At 46.1% G+C, this 23,114-nt stretch overlaps 1 protein-coding gene across 9 annotated transcripts in view; it reads right to left on the bottom strand.

The window, feature by feature from the left end:
* Positions 1-1,707: 1,707 nt before the first annotated feature.
* Ehmt1 (euchromatic histone lysine methyltransferase 1) overlaps positions 1,708-23,114 on the bottom strand; it is a 171,807-nt gene continuing 150,400 nt past the window's right edge. For all 9 annotated transcript variants that reach the window (XM_036183439.1, XM_036183445.1, XM_036183444.1 and 6 more), the window contains 9 exons: positions 19,993-20,147; positions 18,945-19,112; positions 18,613-18,757; positions 17,797-17,874; positions 16,528-16,643; positions 15,602-15,688; positions 15,065-15,143; positions 3,164-3,339; positions 1,708-2,988 (listed from right to left, as the gene is read on the bottom strand). In XM_036183439.1, the coding sequence (XP_036039332.1) occupies positions 2,808-2,988; positions 3,164-3,339; positions 15,065-15,143; positions 15,602-15,688; positions 16,528-16,643; positions 17,797-17,874; positions 18,613-18,757; positions 18,945-19,112; positions 19,993-20,147 (1,185 nt within the window). In that variant the 3' untranslated portion in view covers positions 1,708-2,807. The remainder of the gene's footprint in view (positions 2,989-3,163; positions 3,340-15,064; positions 15,144-15,601; positions 15,689-16,527; positions 16,644-17,796; positions 17,875-18,612; positions 18,758-18,944; positions 19,113-19,992; positions 20,148-23,114) is intronic.

Below are 23,114 nucleotides of genomic sequence, written 5' to 3'. Positions count from 1 at the left end.
AGACAATGAAATAGGATGAAGTGTACCCAAGCCATTCTATGGCAGTTTGTTAATAGATTCCAAAGTTACTGTTAAATGAAAGATAGGAAGGCAAAAGTCAATAGCATTTACTGGGAAACACAGAATTGCAATTCAGAGTCCTACGAGGTCAACCTTGAGTTGTGAGGACAATGTAGAAAGAGGGTTATACAAAAAGGGTCTATGGAGGTACCTCACTAGCTGACAGAAATTTTAAACTGCAGATGTATTCTCATCAGTTAGTAGGGCTTCTCAGTCAAGAGATCTTCAGTGCCTTCCAAGCCTTTGGCTGGACTTGCACAACTATGTTCAGTCTTCAAACCTTGTGACAGGTCTTGGTACTCTGTGGCTTCATTTCCTAGCACATTACAACACATATCTATCTCCTTATCCCCTTGAAAATGGTCCCCATAGACTCACAGGGAGTGGCATTATTTGAAATGATTAGGATCTGTGGCCTTGTTGGAGGAGGTGTGGCCTTGTTAGAGGAAGCGTGTCACTGTTGAGTGGGCTCTGAGTTTCGAATTCTCAAGCCAGGCCCAGTGTCACTCTCTCTTCCTGCTGCCTGCAGATTGAGGCGCAGAACTCTTGGCTACTTCTCCAGCACATGTCTGTCTGCATGCTTCCATGTTTCTCCAAATGTCAATTATTCACTGAACCTCTGAACTGTAAGCCAGCCCCAATTATATGGTTTCCCCTGTAAGAGTTGCCATGGTTACAGTGTCTCTTCACAGCAATAGAAACCCTAACTAAGGTACCCTTACCCAAGAACATGACTAGTAAAGAAGACAATGTACAAGATTCTTCTTTCCAGCACAGCTTTTATTAGTGGAACCTTGGAAATAGGCCTGTGTTTATCAACAAAAGTTTAGGTACTGTGTGGATGCTGCATGAAGTATACAACACACCCCACACCACACAAATTTGATTTTACCAACATGGACATCTCTGTCCTGAGACAGATGTGGTATGGAGGCGTAGTGTTTGCACAGAAACAGGCAAGGGTGACTAAGGAAGGGAGCTTCTATGGGCTTCCGCTTATATCTACCTGTGCGGCATGACTACTCATCAAGGCTGTAAAGTGCCGAAACTCAAGCTCTTCTGGGAGAAAGGAAGCTGGCCTTTCCTTGGGTCTACCAGTGTCCCGCCTGCCCACAGCTGTCGCACAGCTGTTGCCAGTAGTGATGCCAGGGCCACAGGCTGGACAGCATGTGGGCCCAGCCGCCCTACTTGATCATTTAGACAGTGAGACACTTGTCTTCCCTTCAGAAAATGCCTGACTGAATAAACTCCATGCCTGATAGTGCCTTTGATCAATTTTTCATTGCGTTTACAAGCTCTCCTGTAGAGAACAATGCCAGACTTCCATGGAGCACAGAGGCACTGTTGTGACTAGGGTCCCTAGGGAAGAAGGCAGGCATCCCGTATCACCAGGGAGGAAAGAACTCCAGCTCTGCCTCCTCCACCCTCACTGCCCCAATGAAGATTGTCACATATGGGGACTCACCTGCTCCAACAGCTTTCAGAATGGCTGTCCAGCGTGGGTCACTGGACACCAAACACATGGACAAACATGGACACATGCAGACCTCCAGAGAGCCCTGACTACAGCTTCCTGAGTAGAGCACCCACAGTGGAAGGGCTAAGGATTTGAAGAGACTAGGAGAAAGAATGTGTCATCATGAAAACTCCGTTTAAAGTACTTTTTTATTGATTTCATTGAAAACAGAACAAGAAATGGTCTGAGCCAAAAGACTGCTCTTAAAACTGTCAAAAACATTTTAACAGAAAAAAATAAACATGACTGCATTATGAATGTTTTAGAAGAGTCACACAAAAAAAACCCCACTGTCGCTGCACTAATTACAGTATTTAGAAAGGTATATGCCAAAAAAAAGTACATGACCTGCCAGGCCATCACACAAAAGGTGACGGCAAATTTATTCAACTACAAGACTAACATTTTAAAAAAGTTTTTCCTGCACTTTATTCTAAAATCATTTTGTTCTCTTTTTACAGTTGATAGTTTATTTTCACGTGGTGAGTAGAAACCACACCAGATTCAGCACCGTTGTCTGTTTTGTGTTTTTACTCTTTGTCCTAATGTTCGTAATGGTAGAAAACCAACGAGTTTATTCATCATCATAGCATGTGGCTTAGAAATCAACAAAAGGTGCCTGCATCAACGGAACTGGCTGGGGCCGGTGCAGGGTCTGCCTGCATCCACCAACCTGCTTCCTTGCAAAGAAACACCAGTAAGAGGCTTGATATATAGGGCTAGATATAGAATTTCTTTAAAAAGCAAACCCACATTTCATCAAAGTGAGTGGTGGGTCAGCCAACCTCTCCAAGGCTGTAAGGGAGCTAGTGTCTTCTGGTGGCACCTGGGAGCTGGTGCCAGCAACACAGGCTGTGGGCAGCAGGTCTAACGGAGCAGCTTGTAGGTGACGGTGGCCTTGGTGAGTGCCTTACAGGAGCCTGACCAGACAGCATACAAACAACCTGGCAGTGGAGCAAGGGCCTCAGAGGCCAGGAGAAATGGGAGCACTGCAGCGACAGCCACCACCAGGAACTCACAAGTTACGCAACATGGAGTCGGGTCTCTGAGGTGCAGGACCAGAAAAGTGCTCTGGCCTGAGCACTGGGCCAGCTGAACCGCCTCAGGCCCAGAACATTCCTGGGAGGTGTCCACACCTCCAGCTCCTCTTGGACATCTTGTGCAGATTTTCCTCTCTAAATTGCAGTCACCAAAATATGATTCTGAAGGTCCCACTGGCCCCACTGGCAATTCATAGGGGGTCAGCAGCAGCTGCAGAGCTGGTATCTGGAAGGCCATTCTCCTGAGCCTCCTGGGCTGCACTGGCTTGCCGCTGGGCTAGGGCTGCACTGGAGTGCCGACACTTGGGAGACCCACACCGGCAACTGAAGAGCTTGCCCTTGACGTCCCAAAAGCGTTCCCCATAGTCGAACCTGGGGAAGTAGAACTCAGCATTTCTGTGTGCTGGACACAGGTGGCAGGTGAGACATCCCAAATGCCCCTGAGCTGTGCCATCCATCGAAGCCCAGATCCCTACATGCTGAAAGCGCATGCATGGCTAGCAGGGCAGCAGCCCCACCCGCCCAGCCAGGGTCATACTGTACATACCCCAGCTGCTCCCCAGCCTGGATCAGGCGGGTACTGAAGAAGGCGATCCTGGGAAACCGCAGGTCCTGGTGTGACATGAACACGCGCACAGGCACAAGGTTGGGCTCGCAGTGGTGGTTTATGAACCGGCTGACATTCCCATAAAACCGAGCATCAATGCAGTATACCTCTCCATCCTTTGGGGGAAAAAGCAAAAGGGTCCATGATAGGCTGCAGCCAGTAAGCATTCCAAGACATGTTGTCCTTACCCTAGAAACCAGCATGGTAGTCTTGAAAATCTGGAGCTGAGCAGTGGCTCTGCAGGGATTGAAGAACTTCCTTCTGTGGCCCAGTGACAACTCAGGCTCAGCAAAGCAGACTCTGTCACAGCCTGAGGGTAGCCACAGGCCATGCTGCACTAACTCCTGCAGTACCAGAGGTAGGAGCACCATGTTAACAGGTTTCTAAGTGTCCCTGTCCCGTAACTGCCCAGATCCTGTGGTTGTTTCCCAGCAGACAGGGACTGTAGGACCAAGATTTGTTGTGAGGGCTATGCTAACTCTTGAGCCATTTAAACGGTTGTCTCACAGAGCTCCTGTGGGTAACAAACTGCTGTACTATGATGACCACTTCACAGCAAAGGAGGGCAGGCCTGACACGCCGGAAAGACCTAGAAACGGTCTTACTGACACCCAGGGTGAAATGGGCATGTTGAGGCCTTTGCACTGGTCTGAGGCCACACCGCACACCCAGAGCTTGTTGCTAGAGGCCATCCCAAGCCATGGTGCTTTGGTGTCATTGTTACAAGTTGCAGTGTAAGAGAGGAGAGTTAGAGAGGAAAGCCAGGCGTGCTGGAATAGCTCTGTCAAGTGTAAGGCCCAAACAAGAGCCTGCTCCCGACACCCAGGGACACTCTGTGAACACACGCAGAATTCAGGTAAGGTCAAACACAAACCAATAATGGGACAGCCTGGGTCTGAGATGGGTATCTGACAACCTTCCTGTTATACCATCAAGACCTGTGGAGACAGTGGTGGATAGGGACATGGATGAATGTACTCCAGCAGTATCCCTGAAGCACAGACATCATCAGAGAATTCAGCAACAACCACCCAGATCACAGACAGAGCAACCTATGTCCTGCATCTGCCATAAAGACAATAATCTAAGAGACTTGTGTGACTCTGCTTGTGTGGTGATAGCCTAGGAAGCTACAGATAAGCCTAGCCTCTGAAGAAAACATGGAAAAGGTACTAAGAGCTGAGAAATCCCCAGGGAAAGAGTCCTTGGGCTCTGGGGTAGGTGCCAGTCCATACACTGACACCCCAGCTGACCTGGCCCAAACTGAAAGAAGACATCAAGCTGACTGTAAGCAACAGACAGACACTTGGACAGAGACCAGAACTGCACATGAACAGCAGAGTTTGAATCTGAAGCTAGGCTAATTAAAAAAAAAAAAAAAAAAAAAAAAAATCAGAAAACAACATGCCCACTTTGGAGGGGGGGGCAACACAGTTAACATTACACAAATGAGGGACTAGAAAGATGGCTCGGAGGTTAAGAGCACTGCCTATTCTTCCAGAGGTCTTAAGTTCAATTTCCAGCAACGACATGGTGGCTCACAACCCTCTATCATGAGATCTGATGCCTTCTGGTGTGCAGGCAGACATGCAGACAGAACACTGTACACATACTAAATAAATAAATCTTTAATCCCAGGAAGCAGATTGTTCAGTTTGAGGCCAACCTGGTCAAATAGTGAGTTCCAGAACAACCAGAACTACATAATGAGACCCTATCTCAAAATAATAATATAAACAAACAAACAAATAAGGAGGGAGGGAGGGAGAGAGGGAGGGAAAAGAGAGAGAGAAAGAAAGAAAGAGAGAGGTGGGTGGGGGGAGATTTTAAAAAAGCCAGCTAGGTCTAGCCTGAGACAAACCAAATGCTACGTGGGGAATTCCATAGTGCAACCATTACAGAGAAGTGCAAAGACTGGGCAAAGAAAAGGAAGCAGTAGAAGAATCAAAAGTGGGATGTAATGAGGATCTACTGGCTATTTAACCCTCCTCTGCAGAAAGGAACAAGACCCCATAGGCAGGAGTAAACCACTGAACAGAAGAACTCATTGAGAGGCTAACTGCAAAAGTAGCAGAGATGAAATCAACCTCAATGCCCCCAAGACTACGGGAGACGCTATGTGCTGCTGACTTCTGTACTCCACTGGCAAGGGAGAATGGCAGGGCAGAGAGTACGCCACTTTCTGCATAAGCACAAAAGAAGTACTTTCATTTTACAAGTGGTCTTGTCCAGAAACAGGGAAATAGCACCATGACCAGAGTGTCCATTTCTTTTTAAAGCTCATTTGAAATCCTTAGCCCACAGTGAGAGAATCAGTAGGACGAGGAGATGGGGCCTTAGGGAGGTGACTACAGCTGAGGGCAAAGCCTGTGTGGAATCAGTGCACTCACAAGAGACTCCACAGAGTTCCTGCCTCACAGGGACACAGTGTGAAAGCACTGGCTATGAATCAAGAGATGGCCTTCACCAGCATGACAGCTGTGAGGAACAGGCTAAGTGGGTGTCAGTGTTAGTGACAGCAGCCAGAGAAGAATCCAATATCCGGTAACAGAACACAGAACATGCAAAGAAGCACAATTATTCTGAGCAAGATTTTAATATAGTTTCTACTTTTAGAACACACAAGTCTTCTGCATAATGAAAAGTCTGATAAAATGATTAGATTGCATGTATGGAATCCTGGGTCCAATCTTCCAGCACCCCAGTACAAACAAACACCAGTCATTTTATTTTGGGGAGTTTTGATGCTTAAGGTAAAAGCACCTGCCATCAAACCTAACAACCTGAGTTTGGTCTGCAAGACCCACAAGGTGAAAGGAGGGACCCAACTCCTATACTTGTCCTCCAATCTCCACATATGTCACCAACACAACAGTTTGGAAAATAGAGTTTGAGAGATTTGACTCTGTGAGCCCAGACTGCCTTCAGCACAGGTGCTAAGACAGCAGAGACACACACGCTGCCACGCCCAAAAGAACACAATTCTTAAAGTTCCAAATCTGAATTCACTAAAACATGAAGACAACTGCACAGAAAGATGACTACAGTACTTCAAGTCCTCAGTAGAATATATCCTAAGGAGCAAACAACTGCAGAGGGCAGGACATGCCCCCAGCAACTGTGCTGTAGGTAGGTCCTAAGATCAGCAAGGCTACTCTGATACAGACTCTCAAGAACCAAAATCCTATCTACAGGGAAGGTCAGGGCAGCTCTCAACCTGAGCAGAGAAGTGACCCACCTATGGCCATGTGTCACACTGGTGACTCCAACTACGACTCCATAGTTAAACACAAGTTTCAGCATCTTGGCTAGGTGTGGTGGCACTTTTAATCCCAGCCCTTAGAAGGCAGAGAAGAATCTATGAGTTCTAGCACATCCTGGTCTACATCGTGAGTTCCAGGCCAGACAAGGCTACAAGGGGTGTCTCAAGGGGAGGGTGGCACCAAGTGGGCTAGAGATATCTGCTAGTGGTCATGAGCACTGGATGCTCTTCCAGTGGACCCGGGTGGATTCCAAGCAGCAGTTCACAACCAAAAGCAACTCCAGTTCCAAGGGATCTGGCACCCTCTTCTGATCTCTGAAGGTACCAGGCATACACATAGTGCACAGAAATACAATACACACAGGCAAAATACTCATGCATATAATTTTTAGAAAAAAAGAAAGAAATGAATACCAAGCAGATATTGTTCTATGAAATCTATTCTCATAAAGGACACAGGAGTCCCATTAGAAAAATGAGATTGCAAGTGTGAGGCTAGGTTGGACACAGGAAAGGTAACAGTCCAGAAAACAGCAAGACAGGTAAGAGGCAGTAAGTCTGTGAGACCTAAAAAAGATCAATGTGCACATCAAAGAGAAGCTGTAACTGATCAAAACAGTCCAAGTACATTAAAAAAAAAAAAAAAAAAGACACACAGAGGGTGATAAGTACACACCAGCAATTCCAGCACTTGGAAGGCAGAGGCAGGAAGATGGCCACAAGTTCAAGACCATCCTAATCTAGACAGTAAAATTCTATCTTAAAACACACAAAGAGGAAAAAAAATTGAAAAACAAATTTCCTTTATATCTGGCAATTTTTCATATCTGCCTCATTCTAGAAATGGGCAGACACAGGGTCAGGGCAGAGTATCTGCCTTCTCCCAATGAAGAGTAGATAGCTGGAGATAGGTGGGGAAACACATTTGTTTTCCTTTAAAAAAAAAAAGAAAGAAAGAAAAGAAAAAGAAAGAAAGAAAAATCCTGGGCTATGGAGACAGTTCTGTCAGTGAAGTTACCAGCCACACCAAGAACCTGAGGTGAGATCTCAGCACCCATGCAAAAGCAAGATGACATGCCACTGTGTCAACAACCCATCTAGCCAAATCAAGAAATAAGAGAAAGCAACAAGACACCTGATGTCAACATTGGCCTCTCCACACCCCAAAATAACAATTTCCTTAAAGGACTGTGAACAGTATGACAGAAGTCCCTAGTGGACCAGAGATGTCAGATAAAAGGGGGCCAGCCAGGCTCATAGGCACCACCAACTTCCACTAAGGGTACAGTAACACCTGGGGACAGACATGTCCAGATGCCGGGACCTCTGCCAAGTAATAACCAGTGTCTTCAACAGAAGTGATTGGGAGGCCCTGGGAATGCTGCTTTCCTTGGATGCAGAAGGTGTGAGCACAGCCCTGACTGGCTCTGGGAACCTATTCAGCACAAAGTACTTGGAAGAACTGGGACTGTGTGAGAAAACTGGCACAAGACCACAGCCACCTTATAAAGGCTGGGTGTGATGGAATCGCCTCAGCTGTTCATGAGAGTGGTACCAAAGATACACTAGTGGAGTGGAGTAAGATTGTTTATACATTTAACACTGGATGGATGGATGGATGGATGGATGGATGGATGGATGGATGGAAGGAAGGAAAGAAGGGAGGGAGAAAGGGAAAAAAGAAACTAAGCAGGAAATGCTGACTCTGGTGGCAGCATGGGCCCCTAACTCTGGTCACTGTCACTGTTCTGTAGGTCAGAACATTCCCACAGTACACATCAAAAAAGAAGCTGCCATGACTACGGGAAGTCAAATATCCCAAGAAATGGCAGCCAAGCAAGTATTCTTTTTCCTTGTCTGCCCTTTCTTTTATCATCTAGATGAAAGACTTCTCTAAAATTAGAAAAGAGCAGCAGTGGCACACGCCTTTAATCCCAGCACTCGGGAGGCAGAGCCAGGCGGATCTCTGTGAGTTCGAGGCCAGCCTGGGCTACAGAGCAAGATCCAGGACAGGCGTAAAGCTACACAGAGAAACCCTGCCTTGGAAACAAACAAACAACAACAACAAAAAGGTCAACAGAGGAAATTAAATCCAGGAAAGGCAAAAGCACGGGTGAGCAGATGCAGGTGGCAGGCAGGTGGGACGGGAGGAACAACACTACAGCACAAACTGGGGGAGAACGACAATGGGCGCCTGGGTGGATGGGGGTTATGCCTGCTCAGCAGCACGAGGAGCCTGGATATTTCTAAGCAGTCCAACAGGGGCTACTTAGTTACCATAGCCTGTTCCCGCTGCACAGAGTCATTTTTGTCCACTGGGGTTTTGAACCACTTCATAGAGCACAAACCCCCCACAAAGGCCAAGAGGGGAGGATACTTTCCACAGGGGCCTGGCCAGTGTCTCAAGGTGCCAGAGAGGCTGACTGTGAGCCTGTGGGTCTATGGCCCTAGGCAGGACTCTGGAAGCTACTATTCGCATCTAGAGATATTTCTGTCCAGAACTACAAGCCTAGACATGCCTAGTGCCATACTTTAAACTGATCCTTCCATCTGGAAAAGCTTCTAACTTACACCAAATACTCGTAGGGTAGAAGCTATGGTCACCCCTCATAAGCACATTGTTGTTGCTCAAAGAATGAGCCTTAGCATGCCCCAGAGAACTTGCACAACTGTCAAGTGTATACTCATTGAGCCAGAACCCCAAAGGCTGTCCCCAAGTTGGGGAGCCTTGAATGTACCACTGTTGGGCTTCTCAGGAGTTGTCCTGCACACTTACCCCTGCCTAGATTCTTTAGTGCAAAATGAAGGATGAGGTCATTGAAGCATGTTTGGTCACTGACCAGAACCCAGCTCAGAAACTCATAGAGGCCACAAGCAAAGGCTATAGGACCCAGAAATGAAGGGCTGCTCTCAGGCCTTCAATTCTGCCCTCGGAGCAAGCAATTTTCCACACCTGACTTTGGCTCCAGCACACCAATTTCATGGCAGTGCCCATCTTTTTCAGAACAAGAATAGTGTGGAGCTGCCATACCTTCTTTGAATGGGCCTCATCCAGACCATTTCTCCTGCTCAGAGCCTGTCAGAGTCCAAGTCCCTTTTATGGACCTGAAGTTTGTCCTGAGTTTCTTTGATCTGGACACATAGACCTCAGCATGATTACAGGACACAGTGCACATGAAGGGATATCAGGAATCCTGTGCCTAGGGGTCTGAATAAGGTAAGAAGGTGGATAGGTTCTGCTCAGGGGACAATAAATGTGGTCACCAACATGGTGCTCATTAGGTGGACACACTATGGAGTTTGGTCTAAGCAGGTATAGGAACCAGAAGGTCTTAGCATATTTACAGCTTTGCTGCTGTCCTCTGAGTGAACAAAAAGAACCACTGAGGAGCAGGAGAGATGGCGCAGCAGTTAAGAGCATTGGCTGTTCTTCCAGAGGTCCTGAATTCGATTCCCAGCAACCACATGGTGGCTCCCAACCATCTGTAATGAGATCTGGCACCCTCTTCTGGCCTGCAGGCAGAACACTGTATACATAATAAATAAATCTTAAAAAAAAAAAAAAAAAAAGGAACCAGTGATACGGTATCATTTAAGATACAGAAATACAGAAATGCAATGTCAGGAGTTGATGAGGATGGCCGCACACCAGGAGTGGTAAGGGAGACAACACAGGAAGTGATGAAAGAACAGGAAAAGGCTAGTACTCTCTCTGCCCTGGCCACTGGCCTTATCCTACAGCATGGAGTGATAGGGATGACCCTCCTAAGAAGTCTTGACAGTGTGCAGTATTCCCAAGACTCCTATACTAACATCTTCTGGTGGGGAAGGGAAGTGGTTCCCCTCCAAGAGTGTATTCAAGGGACAAAAGGCAAAAATTACACATCCTGAAAAGGGCAAATGAGACTATCTTTATTCATATAGCACATAATTGCATATGCAACAACTCCCAATCAATAATCCATGGGGCTGGAGAGATGGCTCAGAGGTTAAGAGCATCATCTGCTCTTCTAGAGGTCTGAGTTCAATTCCCAGCAACCACATGGTGGCTCACAACCATCTGTAATGAGATCTGGTGCCCTCTTCTGTATACATAATAAATAAATATTAAAAAAAAAATAATCCATAAAAGGTACCAAAATTAAAAGGTGAATATAGCAAGGTCAACCAAAACACCCAGCCACCTTCAAGTACTACCCATGATCAGTTGAGAAATGAAATAAAAGACAGTATCAATTTTTTTTTTTTTTCAAGACAGGGTCTCTCTGTGTAGCTTTGCATCTTTCCTGGAACTTACTCTGTAGACCAGACTGGCCTCGAATTCACAGAGATCCACCCGGGTCTGCCTCCCAAGTGCTGGTATTAAAGGCATGTGCCACTGCCGCTCAGCACTAATACCATTTTAACAACCATGTATAATAAGATCTACTGCCAGGCGGTGGTGGTGCAGGCTTTTAATCCCAGTACTCAGGAGGCAGAGCCTGGTGGATCTCTGTGAGTTCGAGGCCAGCCTGGTCTACCAAGTGAGTTCCAGGAAAGGCGCAAAGCTACACAGAGAAACCCTGTCTCAAAAAACAAAAACAACAACAAAAAAGATCTACTTACTGAACAGGGAGGCTCTGCAAAGAGAGAAAAGACCTAGTGGCTCTGGACACCCACAGCTGCAGTGTCACATACCTGAGTAGACAAGAATTGGTGTAACTCCCAGCCAAGACTGCAGAGCTGCTGGCCATGCACACACCATGACTGACTCTCAGAACACACTCAGGAAAAGGGACAGTCTGAGGACTGATACCACCTGCACAAGTTAAATCTTGCCACCAAGAGGATGGCACTGGTTTAAGAGTCAGAAATCAGACAAGGAACAAAACATGTTTCAGACACAACAGCACATGAGTGAGAGAAATAGTCTTGGCCAACTGTGCCTAGATGACTACAAATCATCACAGATAGAGAAACAAACCCAGCTCTCACCTCAGACCACTCACCAAGGTACAGGTGCAAACAAACTTTCTCCAGAAAGACATGGGAGAAAAGCTTCGTGATCTTAGGGGAGACAGAGAGTCCTCAGGGCAGAACAGACTGAACATTAAAAACATTGGCTAGAAAGATGGCTTAGCAGTTCAAGAGCACTGGCTGCTCTTCCAGTGGACCTGGGAATCCAGTACCTACATGGTAGATTACAAACATCTGTAACTCCAGTTTCAGGAGATCTGATTCCCTCTCTGGCACCAGGTACACACATAGTGAACAGACATACATGTAGACAAAATATATCATACACATAAAAATGAAGTAAAACAAAAATTATTTTTAAAAAATGAATCTGGTAGGAACTAGAGAGATGGCTTAGTAGGCAAAGAGCTTGCTGTGTAAATACAAGGAACTAGGTTCAGAATACCAGCACACAGGTAAAAAACTGAGTGGGGCAGTGCACACCTGAAATCGTGGAGAAAGATCTCAGGGATCTGCTGGCCAGCTAGTCTAGCCAATCAGTGAGCTACAGTTCAGTAAAAGATCCAGTCTAAAAAAATAAGGTAGAACAGACATGATGTATACACATTTAAGCTCAGAATTCAGGAGGCCTGGGAAGCAGATCTCTATGAGTCTGAGGCTAATCTCTTCAGTCTACATAGCAAGCTCTAGGCTAGCCAGGGCTACAAAGAGAGACTATATTAAAAACAGCCAACAATGCCAGGCTTGGTGGTTCATGCCTTTAATCCTAGCACTCAGGAGGCAGAGGCAGGCAAATCTCTGTGAGTTCCAGGATAGCCTGGGCTGTTCCACAAAGAAACCATGGCTAAAAAAAATAAAATAAATAAAAATAAAAAAATAAAATAAAATATTAAAAAAAATATATATATATATATAAAATAAATTCAGCAATAGTAAGTCCACTTGTATATAAGGATATCTAAGAGACACAAAAGAAGTTACTCAATATTATCAATCATTAAGAAAATGTGCCGGGTGGTGGTGGCACACTCCTTTAATCTCAGCACTCGGGAGGCAGAGACAGGAGGATCACTGTGAGTTCAAGGCCAGCCTGGTCTACAGAGCTAGTCCAGGACAGGCACCAAAGCTACAGAGAAACCCTGTCTCAAAAAACCAAAAAGAAAATGTAAATTAAAATTATAGTACATAACTCAAGCATAATGGTTCATGCCTGGTATCCCAGCTCTCGGAAGGTTGAAAAAGGAAGAAATTCAAGATCACCCTGGCCCGCCCGCATAGAGAGAACTAGGATGGATGGGCGAATGGATGGACAGATCAGAAAATACATGAAATAGTGTCTGGAGCCAACATGGTTGCTATTACCTGTAATCTGAGCACAGGGAGGCTGAGGCAGGAGGATCAGTCACGACAAGTTTGAGGTAAGCCTGGTCTACATTACAAGTTTCAGACCAGGAGTACATAGTGAAACCTATCTCAAAAAACCAAAAATAAACCAATAAATATACTTAGAACATGCGTGTGCATCTAAAAAAAATTTAATTAAACAGTGTTGGGCCAGTGAAATGACTCCGTGGTTAAGGACACTTGCTGCCAAGCCTGATAAACCAGGTACGAAGTAAAAGAAAAGCTGACTCCTGCAAACTGAATGTACACGTACACGTACACGTACACGTACACACACACACACACACACACACACACACACACACACACACCAAAAATACCAAAACACCCACTTTTTTTTTTCAAAGTGGCTCCTTTGAAACCTCTTTGGAAAACTGGTAGTTTCTTTTAAAATTACGCATCTTTACCACATTGTAAGCTGCATCAAATAATATGGGTAAGATCACAGCTGCCAAAAGTGACTGTCTACTCAGTGTGGTGCTCGCTCATCAGATGCCAGCAGAAGGTTCTGGAGAATCTGCCCAGCTGATTTTGAAACTGGCCCCAAGGTAAGAGGCATGAACTACAGTAACTGAGACTCAGCAGGAGGAAGCCCAGGCACCGAGGACACGTCACTGCTGAGTGCTGGTGAAGAGACACGAGTGTCAACATCATTTCAACACACAGAACTCAATCGGTGCAGCTCCAAATTTGAAGGCAAAACAATTTCTGGAAATACTTTGTGTTTTACAAAAACATAAGTAAGGGCTACAAAAGCCCACAGAGTATATAGCTTAAAGACTGGTAAGATACTACAAAAAAACAAACAAACAAACAAACAAAAACCCCTCTCACTGAAGAAGAAAGGGAAGAATGGCATGTATATCAGGACATGCGTCCACACCAACAAGAGGGGAGCTCTCATCAACAGCCCTGCATGGTTGTACACACACAAGCACACAGGAAGACAAAAGCTACTCAATCCAGAGATTGGTGCACTGCTCATATAAAGACACTCTTGAGCCTGAGAAACATGTTTGTTTTTTGTTTCTGGGGTGTTTTTGGTTTGTTTTGTTTCTAAAGTGTTTTCCAGGCTGGTCTAAAACTAGACAAGGAGATGAGCTGAACCTCTACCATGTGCCATCACACCTGGTTTTTGTGGGGGTTTTGGTGGCTTTCTTCCACCCCACCCACCCCAATGAGGATGGGTGTTTTCCTACATGCACACGTGTGCATCATATGAGTGCCTGGAGCCCACGGAGGCCAGAAGAGGGCATCAGATACCCTGGGACTAAAGTTTTGAGTTGCCATATGTGTGCTTGGAATTAACCAAGTCCTCTGGAGTATGGAGCACTGCTTTTAACTCTGTGCCATCTTTCTAATCCCCACATCTGGCTATAATTTAAATCTGGCTTCACAAATGCTACCTTCTTAGGTGACTTCAAGAATCAAGAGTCTCTGGGGATAATATTGATGCCATGATTGGGTAGCTACATTAGAGATTAGAAAATCTTTATTTCCTTACCCACTTGTACACAGACTGTGAGCTTTAGGATGTATTTACTTACTACTTATTTTAAACGAGGTCTCACCACATAACTCTGGCTGGCTTCAAACTCACAGAGCTCTGCCTGTCTCTGTTCCCAAGTGCTGACACTAAAGGTGTGAGCTACCACACCCAGCTTTAAGAAGATTTTTAACAGCAATTCCTGAATTCAGAAATAGTGATGGGCTGAGGTGGTCTTAGCACCTTTCCACTGAAGCCATTGGAAACCCTAACTCCTGGAGCAGACCAAGCTTGGCCCTCCAGTCTCTCTCAATATAGGATGTTAATACCCTGAGGTCAATGGAAATACAAAGGACCCCCCCACTGCCACCATTTCTGGATCCCTTGCTGCTTCCCATATGACTCCATAAGCTGCTCCCTATTGCTTGGAGCAGAAGAGCAGCCTGGGAACCAGGGCACACAGTGAGGTATCCCAGGTAGCTCCTCTCTTGAGGTAGGTAACTTGCTATAGAAGCACAGAGATCTCCCATGTTAGGTGCTCAGAACTGTGTGGTAAAACCTAACAGGTCTGCAATGAGCCTATACCCACCAGCAGTGGGGCACTCATCAGTGACTCTAGGGCTAGCCAACCCCAAAGTGCTAGACACTTTCCAGAACCTACCAAGACTAACTACTCAAGTTTGACAGTCTGCAATTATTTGCTCATACGCTTTGGCCGTTCACAACACATTACCTTATTGTCAAGATCAAAGAGGTAGGAGTCCTCTTCCCGAACATCAGCTTCAGAGTCTGAAATCAGCTCCCCTACGTATCTGTAGTGAGAAAAGGGAAGACCCACCTCACCTCTGTGCCCTCAGACAAGAACAGTGCCAAGGAAGGCAAGGATGCAGACATGGGACACTCTGAAACAGTTCTATGGGCTAAGCTGGGACCTGGAACTGGCCCCACACATCTGCAGTACAAAGTGAGGAGCAAAGATGGCTTACCAAAGATACTAGAACTGTGCAGGATTCTTGAAGCTAACACCTTTAGTGAGTGAAGTAGGAAATCTGAATACAACTTTGGGACTAGCAGCCACAGCCTGGCTTCTAGAGCCTGTTGGTGCAATCAATACCTCCACTGCCTTACATGTATGACAGTGAATCAAATGCTCCCAGGGACTTCTTAGAGCACAAACATGTATGAGGAATACCAGAAGTGGGAAAAAAAAGAAAAAGAAACAAAACACAAAGTTATCAACAGAGCTGTGGGACTCTGGGGACCCACTTACTCGCAGACAAAAGTGCCCAGTGGGATATCCTGGAGGGACCGCACACCCCAGCCCATGTCCTGTGTCCGATAAAGCTGCAGCCTGGCCCTGGAAAACAGGTAGAGGGGAGGTGGACATGTACCTGATGGTCAGCAAACCAGCTTGTATCCATTCTGAAATGAGTGAGATGAGCAAATAGAGAAAAATGATACAGGCTCCAAATCAAGAAATATTACAACCTGACAGACCCAGTACCACACACACACAAGGTGTCAAAGCACCAAGCACAGGAGCCCTGACTTTCCTCAACTGTAGCTGGCTCAGCCTGTGAGGTAGCAGTGAAGACTACGGTATACCCGAGAGTGTTTCCACTAGAACCCAGACTGCTGCCATCGTTTACTTAGAGAGTGTGCCAGCAGCCAGCAGCCAGCAGCCAGCAGCCAGCAGCCAGCAGCCAGGCAGGCTCCTAGAGGCTAAGCAGGAACCAGGGAGACCATGCTTCTAGACACTCTCAGATCATGCCTATCCGATTGGCCATCTGTAAATATGGTGAAGAGGGAAGAGAAAACAACTGTGTGCGCTCTGTCCACAGCCACCAATGCTTAGAACCTGATTCTCGCTGTGACACAGGAGGCACAGGTAAGCAGTGGGGACCAAGTACCAGGAAGGAACCAGCAGTCTGAGAAAAGCCATCAAACACCACCATTCTCAATGTTAGCTGGCTTTCTCTAACACTGAACAGTAAAGGCTCAAGCACTAAAACCAAATGAAACAAGTCTACTCACATCTGAGCCAGTCTAGCTCGGCTGGTTGTTTACACACACACACACACACACACACACACACACACACACACACACACACACACGCCTTCCCCAGACATTGGCTCCACTCACAAATATACATGATCCTGGCCCAGTGTGACCTAATGCATCTACACCCCTCACCTGAGACCATTCTGCACCACACGATTGCGGCAGTTCCTCCAGCACGAGCAGGCATGATTGCACTCGAAGATCAAGGGTGGTTCTGCCATGTTAAACTCAGGCAGGAGACGGCCGTCCTATTAACACATGGCCACAGGGGCCAGCAGATGTCAGCTAGCATTCTTTTAAAATGAACTTTAATAACATTTTCACAAAGTGCCTGGTCTGGCCTCAAATATACATAAACACAGTAGTTTATGGACAAACCTTAACAGCTGGGGGAATAACAGGGTCAGGTTCCACATCTGTGGTTTGAATCGAAACTTCACCAGGTATGATACAGGTTTGAGGGCCTCTTGGGGAAAATCAGGCCTGGTTCCTACCTGGCTCTGATGTCCTCCTAACCCTCCCGCCCTGCCCTGTCTCCAGTAGTCAGGACCTTCTGGCTGCTCCAAGAGAACCGAGCCATACACCCTTTCCCTTTCTTCAACTCAAGTCTACCTCCAGTTGACACATTGGGACCATGTGCACTTCTGAGACTTCCAGGGGTCTTCTGCACAGCTAGGACTTTGATCAGAATGCTCCTAAGCCCAGCAATAACCATACTCTAAAGATAACTGACACCTGCCAGCCCCACCCCTCACCCGAAGCACTCCCATCCCCATGACCTATCTACTCTCCTCTTCTAAACCAAGAACATGATGCAGCCTACTTTCACTTCACTCAGATACTCTAGCATCCATGACCTCTGAAGTGAAGACTATGCATCTCCCTTGCCTGCACACTCTGTCCGTAAGCTGCATCCTGGGCCTCAAGGCCCTACTGTCTTAGTGTCCCTTCCCACTAGCAATGCCAGTCACTTGGAAGCCTGTGACCCTCACCTCAGGCCACCGTGTCTAGTGATACTCCATCTAGTCTAGCCCTGGACTAGTCTTTCTACCAAGCATCTCTCTGGACACTTGTATATCACAGAGTTCACCAAACAAAAACAACACAGAAGTTTCCTTTTATGCCTATAGAAGAACAGCCACTGTACCACTGTCTAGGTAGTCATAAAGGACATGGACTCCAGCCTTAGGACTCTGGGAAACTACACCTTAGCCCCACAATCTGCTTGGAAGAGCCCCTCACTTTCAGCCTGTCACCTCCTCCTCCTTGTTTTCCACAACCAGCTCACCCCCAACTGTCCCAAAGTCACTAGGGCACCTCAGAATCGGGAAACATGTTCATAGATCCACTTTCACAGAACTTACCACATAAGCACATGTGGCAGCACATGTGTTTCCTCACCTTATCGTACCAGCAGCGCATGCTGAGCTGGCCACACATGCAGGTGCTAGAGGAGCAGTCATCTACGCACACGCAGTACTGGGAACAGAGTGCACAGCATGTCAGACAGGCACCACAGTCCTGCTACCCTACTCCTCCCTCCTTGCGATCTCCACCAAACGCTCTGGAAAATCTCAATTGCCTTTAATTGCCATAGGCTCCCTTAGGAGCAAGGTAGAAAGCTTGGGGGCATCCTGAGGAAAACGTACTATGTTGGCAGGGAGCAGGTAGAGTTTAGACAGGTGCAGCCTGCAGGGGGGCTAAAAAGCCCGCTGCACTCGAGGCCAGGGAAGATGAGGGACAGAATCTCACAACTAAGCAAGGCTTATACAGCTCACCTTGTGAGAATTAGGGGACTCCCATAAGCACAACCATAAGGATAATCCTTTCAAATAGGTCCAATTTCAGCCAAACAAGTCAGTGGGAAAGTTGTTTGTGAGCAGTAGCTGCTAGGACTGAGGGGCACAAAGTGGTCACTTCTTAGATCTGCATGGCCCCTCTTAATCACGACTCAAGGACCAGGCAATAAAGGCCCTAAGCAACCACTGATCAATCAGGGAACACTTAGGGCTTTCAGGAGGCCTTCAAAGTGTGCTAAGAGAACCAGTGGCATGCCTAACTCAGAACTTGAGATTTTATATCTCTTCCATCTCTTTTCTGGGAGGCAAGTGCAGAGAGAACAGGATCTCCTGGGAAGTTTCCAGGGCTCTTCTTCCAGAATGGTGCTAAGTCCTAGGACTCAGTTCTAGGGACCTGCCATCCCTTCTTCTCACCAACCTGTAAATGAGTGATGTTCCTGTCAATGTTCATGGGAGATGTCACGCAGTTCTGGGAGACGTACTTATAGTTGGTGGGACATAACTCGCTATCCACAGCATTGACACAGGGAATGGGAATGCGTTCATACCCTCGAGCAATGTCTCTGCATGGGAAAAGGGAGATGTTACTTCTGCTGTTTCAGATTCTGCCATATGGAAGATGTAGTGGCCAACCAGTGCCCACACTAGGCTGGCTCCTGGGAGCTGAGCTTCAGAACTATTTGCTCCCATCTCTTCCAGTCTGCCTGTCAATGGTCTGCTAGAGTCCTCTCAGTCTTAGAACCTTCTCACCTGCTCACCGTCTTCTCAACAGCAACAGGCTTGTCAGGGGCTGAGTCCCGAAGCGCTTTGCTCATCTGCAGAGCACTCCACACCTGGGAGTTGAGGCTTGCACACTGCAAGGGAGTCTCTCCTTCCTTGTTTTTCAAAGTCACATCTGAATCCCGAGAAAGAAAGAGGCTAAAAGGAAAAATGTAACCAACAAACATCCAGATCTGAATTTAGAAGAAACACAGTTAAGACATGTTAAATGACTAGCTTTCTGTTATGTAGCACTCAACTTATTAGTTCAGTGACTCTAGAACAAAGCCATGCCTCCCAGGAGTACATCTGCTCCCGGCAATATTTACAATAAGGCATCAGTTTTCTCATCTAAACTTAGGTGTAGGAACTAAGAATGCTTATTTAATTTTTCTTAGATTTTGCTTTCAAATGTGCCCTTAAAGGCAAAGGGAAATGATGATGGAGAAAAGGTGTTTGGGGTATGCAGAAGGCTAGCATTGCACATCTGCCCGATGAAGGTAAGCACAGTTACCACACTGGGGCTAGAGTACATGGATTGCCATATCCAGGCCATAGACTTGCAAGTGCCACAAAGCCATTTCATTTCTCATTTCCAGGTGAAGGAGAGGAGCTACCTACTCATCAGAGCTGTCACTGCCCTCCTTCTCCTTCTAAGAAAGATAGCAGAGATGCTACACCAGGCAGACCACTGCTGGTATGGGAAACCAACTTCCTGTATTTCCACCCACTAAGAGGGTAGAACCAATAGCACCCAGTTCCTGATGGAACCTGTGAATCAAACTGTCCCAACACTGTTGGTGGATCTGAGACTAGGTCAAAATTCAACTAAGGATTTGAATGGGGTTTTTTGTTTGTTTCTGTTTTCTATGACAACTATGAGCCTAAAAGTGCACCATAGCTGGTCTGAGATGTCAAATGGAAAGATACTTCCACTTATATATACTGCATCAGCTCCAGGTAGTGTGTATATAGCCATTTAGCAGCGACTCTGCATAGCCTGGTGGCAAGGGCTATATTGGTGCAGGGCCACACTCACACAACACAGTCGTAGCGATTCTCTCTGGCTGCAATGTGCAGAGGTGAGTCTCCATGGATGTTCACGGCATGCAGGTCACACTTGGCAGCCAGAAGTATTTCAGCTATGTCCACACAGCCTGAGAATGCTGCCCAGTGCAGACAAATGTTCTCCTCCTGCACAGAGATAAAATTGAGAGCACAGTGAAGATGGTTTCTGGCTCAGAACATAATGCTAGGGTTAGGCAAAGACAGCTTTTGTACTTGAGTACAGCTGGTTATTCCTGGCACGGGCTACACTGGAGAAGGGATCTGTAGCTCAAACAGAGCAAAATGCCTATCTAAACTGCAGCATTAAAAAAAATTTTTTTTCATTTTGAAAATAATATAATATAGGGTTGGCCAGATGGTCACCATCACTTGCTTCTCTTGCAGAGGACCAAGAGACCGGAGTTTGATTCCCAGCACCCATATTGGGTGGCTCACAATCATCTATAATTCCAGTTCCAAGGGATTCAACAACCATACACACACACATGTGCAAACACACACAAATACAATTTTTTAAGTTAAGGGGAAAAAGTACTATAATCACACATAGACTATTTTGAAAATAGAATAAAAATATAGAATTATATTACCTTGAATAGGGTAGTTATTAACATGACAAGTAGTACACTTTTCTTCTACTTATTTTAAAAAGTGGTATTCACTTCTTAACAGACCTATGTAAACTATTAAGACTGAACAACACCTATATAAGATTTGAAAATCACAAAACCTGGTGCCAGGTAGATGTGAGATTATTAAGCAAGTAAAAGCACTAAGGACCTAAATTTGATCCCCAGAACTCACATACAAGATGAAGAAGAAAGCAGAGACAATATTGACAGTTGATGACTTCTGGGTGAGAGTCCCTTTCCTCAAGGATCCCTGGCAGGTCAACCACACATCACACAAGCACAGCTGGATTTGTTGAGTTTTTTTAAATAATAATGGAGGACATTAAGCTGGGAAGGGGTAAAGAGGTGAGATGTGGATCTTGGGAAGTTAGGAGGGAAGAGTAGGTGGTTAATATATGAAATTCTCGATTAAATAGTTTTAAAGGGCAGGAGATGAAGAGACGGCTCGGTGGTGAGGAGCAGCTGTTGCTCTGTGATCAGGACTAGAGTGTGGCTCCCAGCACCCATCTATCAAGCAAGGCACCTGCAAATGACTCTAAGTTTAGCTCTGAGGGATCTAACATCTCCTGGATTCTGAGTGCATGCACACACGTGCACAGGCAGGCAGGCACGCATACACACACATACACACACACACACACACACACACACTTTAAAAACTCATGAAGTAATACTTACTATATTCTCATGTCAGGACACAATAGCAACAAGCCCCTGCCGACCTCTGCCCATCCTAAGCTCACCATCCCTCTGAGGGCTCACCTCAACTGGGCCTCCAACTATAAGCTACTCATGATAAAGCCTCAGAGCTTTCCCTTCAGTTGAATGGATAGCCCAAATCATAATTTACTAACTTTAATTTGCTGAATGTTCCTGTTTTCTCTCTGGAATGCAATACTAATGAGCATTCTTATCCTTTCTTTCCCCTCTCTTTTTCCTCTCTCTTCTGGATTATTTCTCAAGGTTAAACACGCAGAGGTAGAATTGCTGGCTAGAGATAAAAAATTGGCTTGAAGTGGCTTCCCCTCTATGAGCAGCTCATTGTGGCTTCCTTCCCCTCAGGAATCTTCAGTAATTTTCACAACAGCCATAAACAAAAGTCTAGCTTGACCACCCCTTAGTTGCTGGAGAGTCTTTGTAGGGGAAGCCATTCCAGGCCCCCTGGTATCAGATCTGCCTTCTCTGGCAAGGGGGCAATGCCAAGCCATATCCCAGGGACCCATTCTGCAGGCCCTCAGGGGTCACATCCATCTGTAACACTCTGGTGCTCTCCAACAATTGGACTGTCTGCCTTCCAATGTCCACATGCTAAGATGCAGTCAGGGCTTTTCAATTCAATGAACACTCAAAACATAAAAACAGACCAGAGACAGAGTGTACTGTCTATCATCCTCACCCACAAACTGCCCCAAGCACAGGCTTTATTGTTTCATCTATTTCTAAAGGAAACACTAAAAGCAAGCTCCTTTTAGTAAACATTAGTATTCTGTCGTTATCTTGAGTTCTTCTCTGGTTGCCATCCTCAGTGGTTTTCAGCCCTCTGATTTTATTTGGTTACATCCCACACATATCTGAGAGCTCAGACAAAGTCCTGCCCCTCAGGGCAATTTTTCCTTAGCAGAATGACCTGTGCCTTTTAGCCAGAATTACATTGTTTTCAAATTCTAAGGTCCTACTCTGAGGAGACAGCTTACTCTACAGAGCTACAATGCTGGCCAGCACTTCTGAGCAGCTTCATGTCCTCAGTGGACATACTCTCCCACCAGCAAGAAATGTGAAACAGAACAGTGTGAAATCATGGTTATCAACTCTACACAGGCAATAGAGGAGACAGCCAAGGGAGCTGGAGTTGCCTACACAGTCAAACACCAAAGAAACCAGAAGAGAAGATGCTGCTACAAGAGTCTGTGGAGACTGGGCTTCCCACTAAGGCACACCAGCAAACCTGGGAGAAAATACCCAAAGATCTTTAGTCTTTCAGCCAGGCAGGAAGTACCATCGACCTCTAGACCATAAGGTGAGACCCGGGTAGGACCCCCTTTGGCAGGGGTAGTTATAGTTATCACCCTGCACTGAGAACTGCTGTAGACTCACCAGACCAGACCAGAGAACATAATACAATGTCATCAGACAGACCTCACATCAATCAACGACTATCACAAAAAAAGGATTCAGGAACACTGACGGGAAGGTAGAAGTTAACAGCAAACTGACACCTGGCTTCAAGCCTCTGACACATAAACAGGCTGTAAAAATGACCACTGACAAATCAGAGCTGGTATGGATACTAAACGGGCAGATCTGGCCATTAAGCACCTGGTAGAAGCTAAGAAGAGACATGGTAGAAATCAAAAATCCACCCCTCACTCTTCCCACCAACACACAATAAAGAACTCCAGAACTTCCAGAGCTGAAAACAATGCCTAAGGTGAAACAAACAAAGAGGAGCCGTAAATTAGAG

Source organism: Onychomys torridus, chromosome 4, assembly GCF_903995425.1.
Source record: "Onychomys torridus chromosome 4, mOncTor1.1, whole genome shotgun sequence".
NCBI classification, from domain to species: Eukaryota; Metazoa; Chordata; class Mammalia; order Rodentia; family Cricetidae; genus Onychomys; species Onychomys torridus.
Note: the sequence above shows the minus strand (reverse complement) of the source record. Positions and strands in the feature narration are given on the sequence as shown.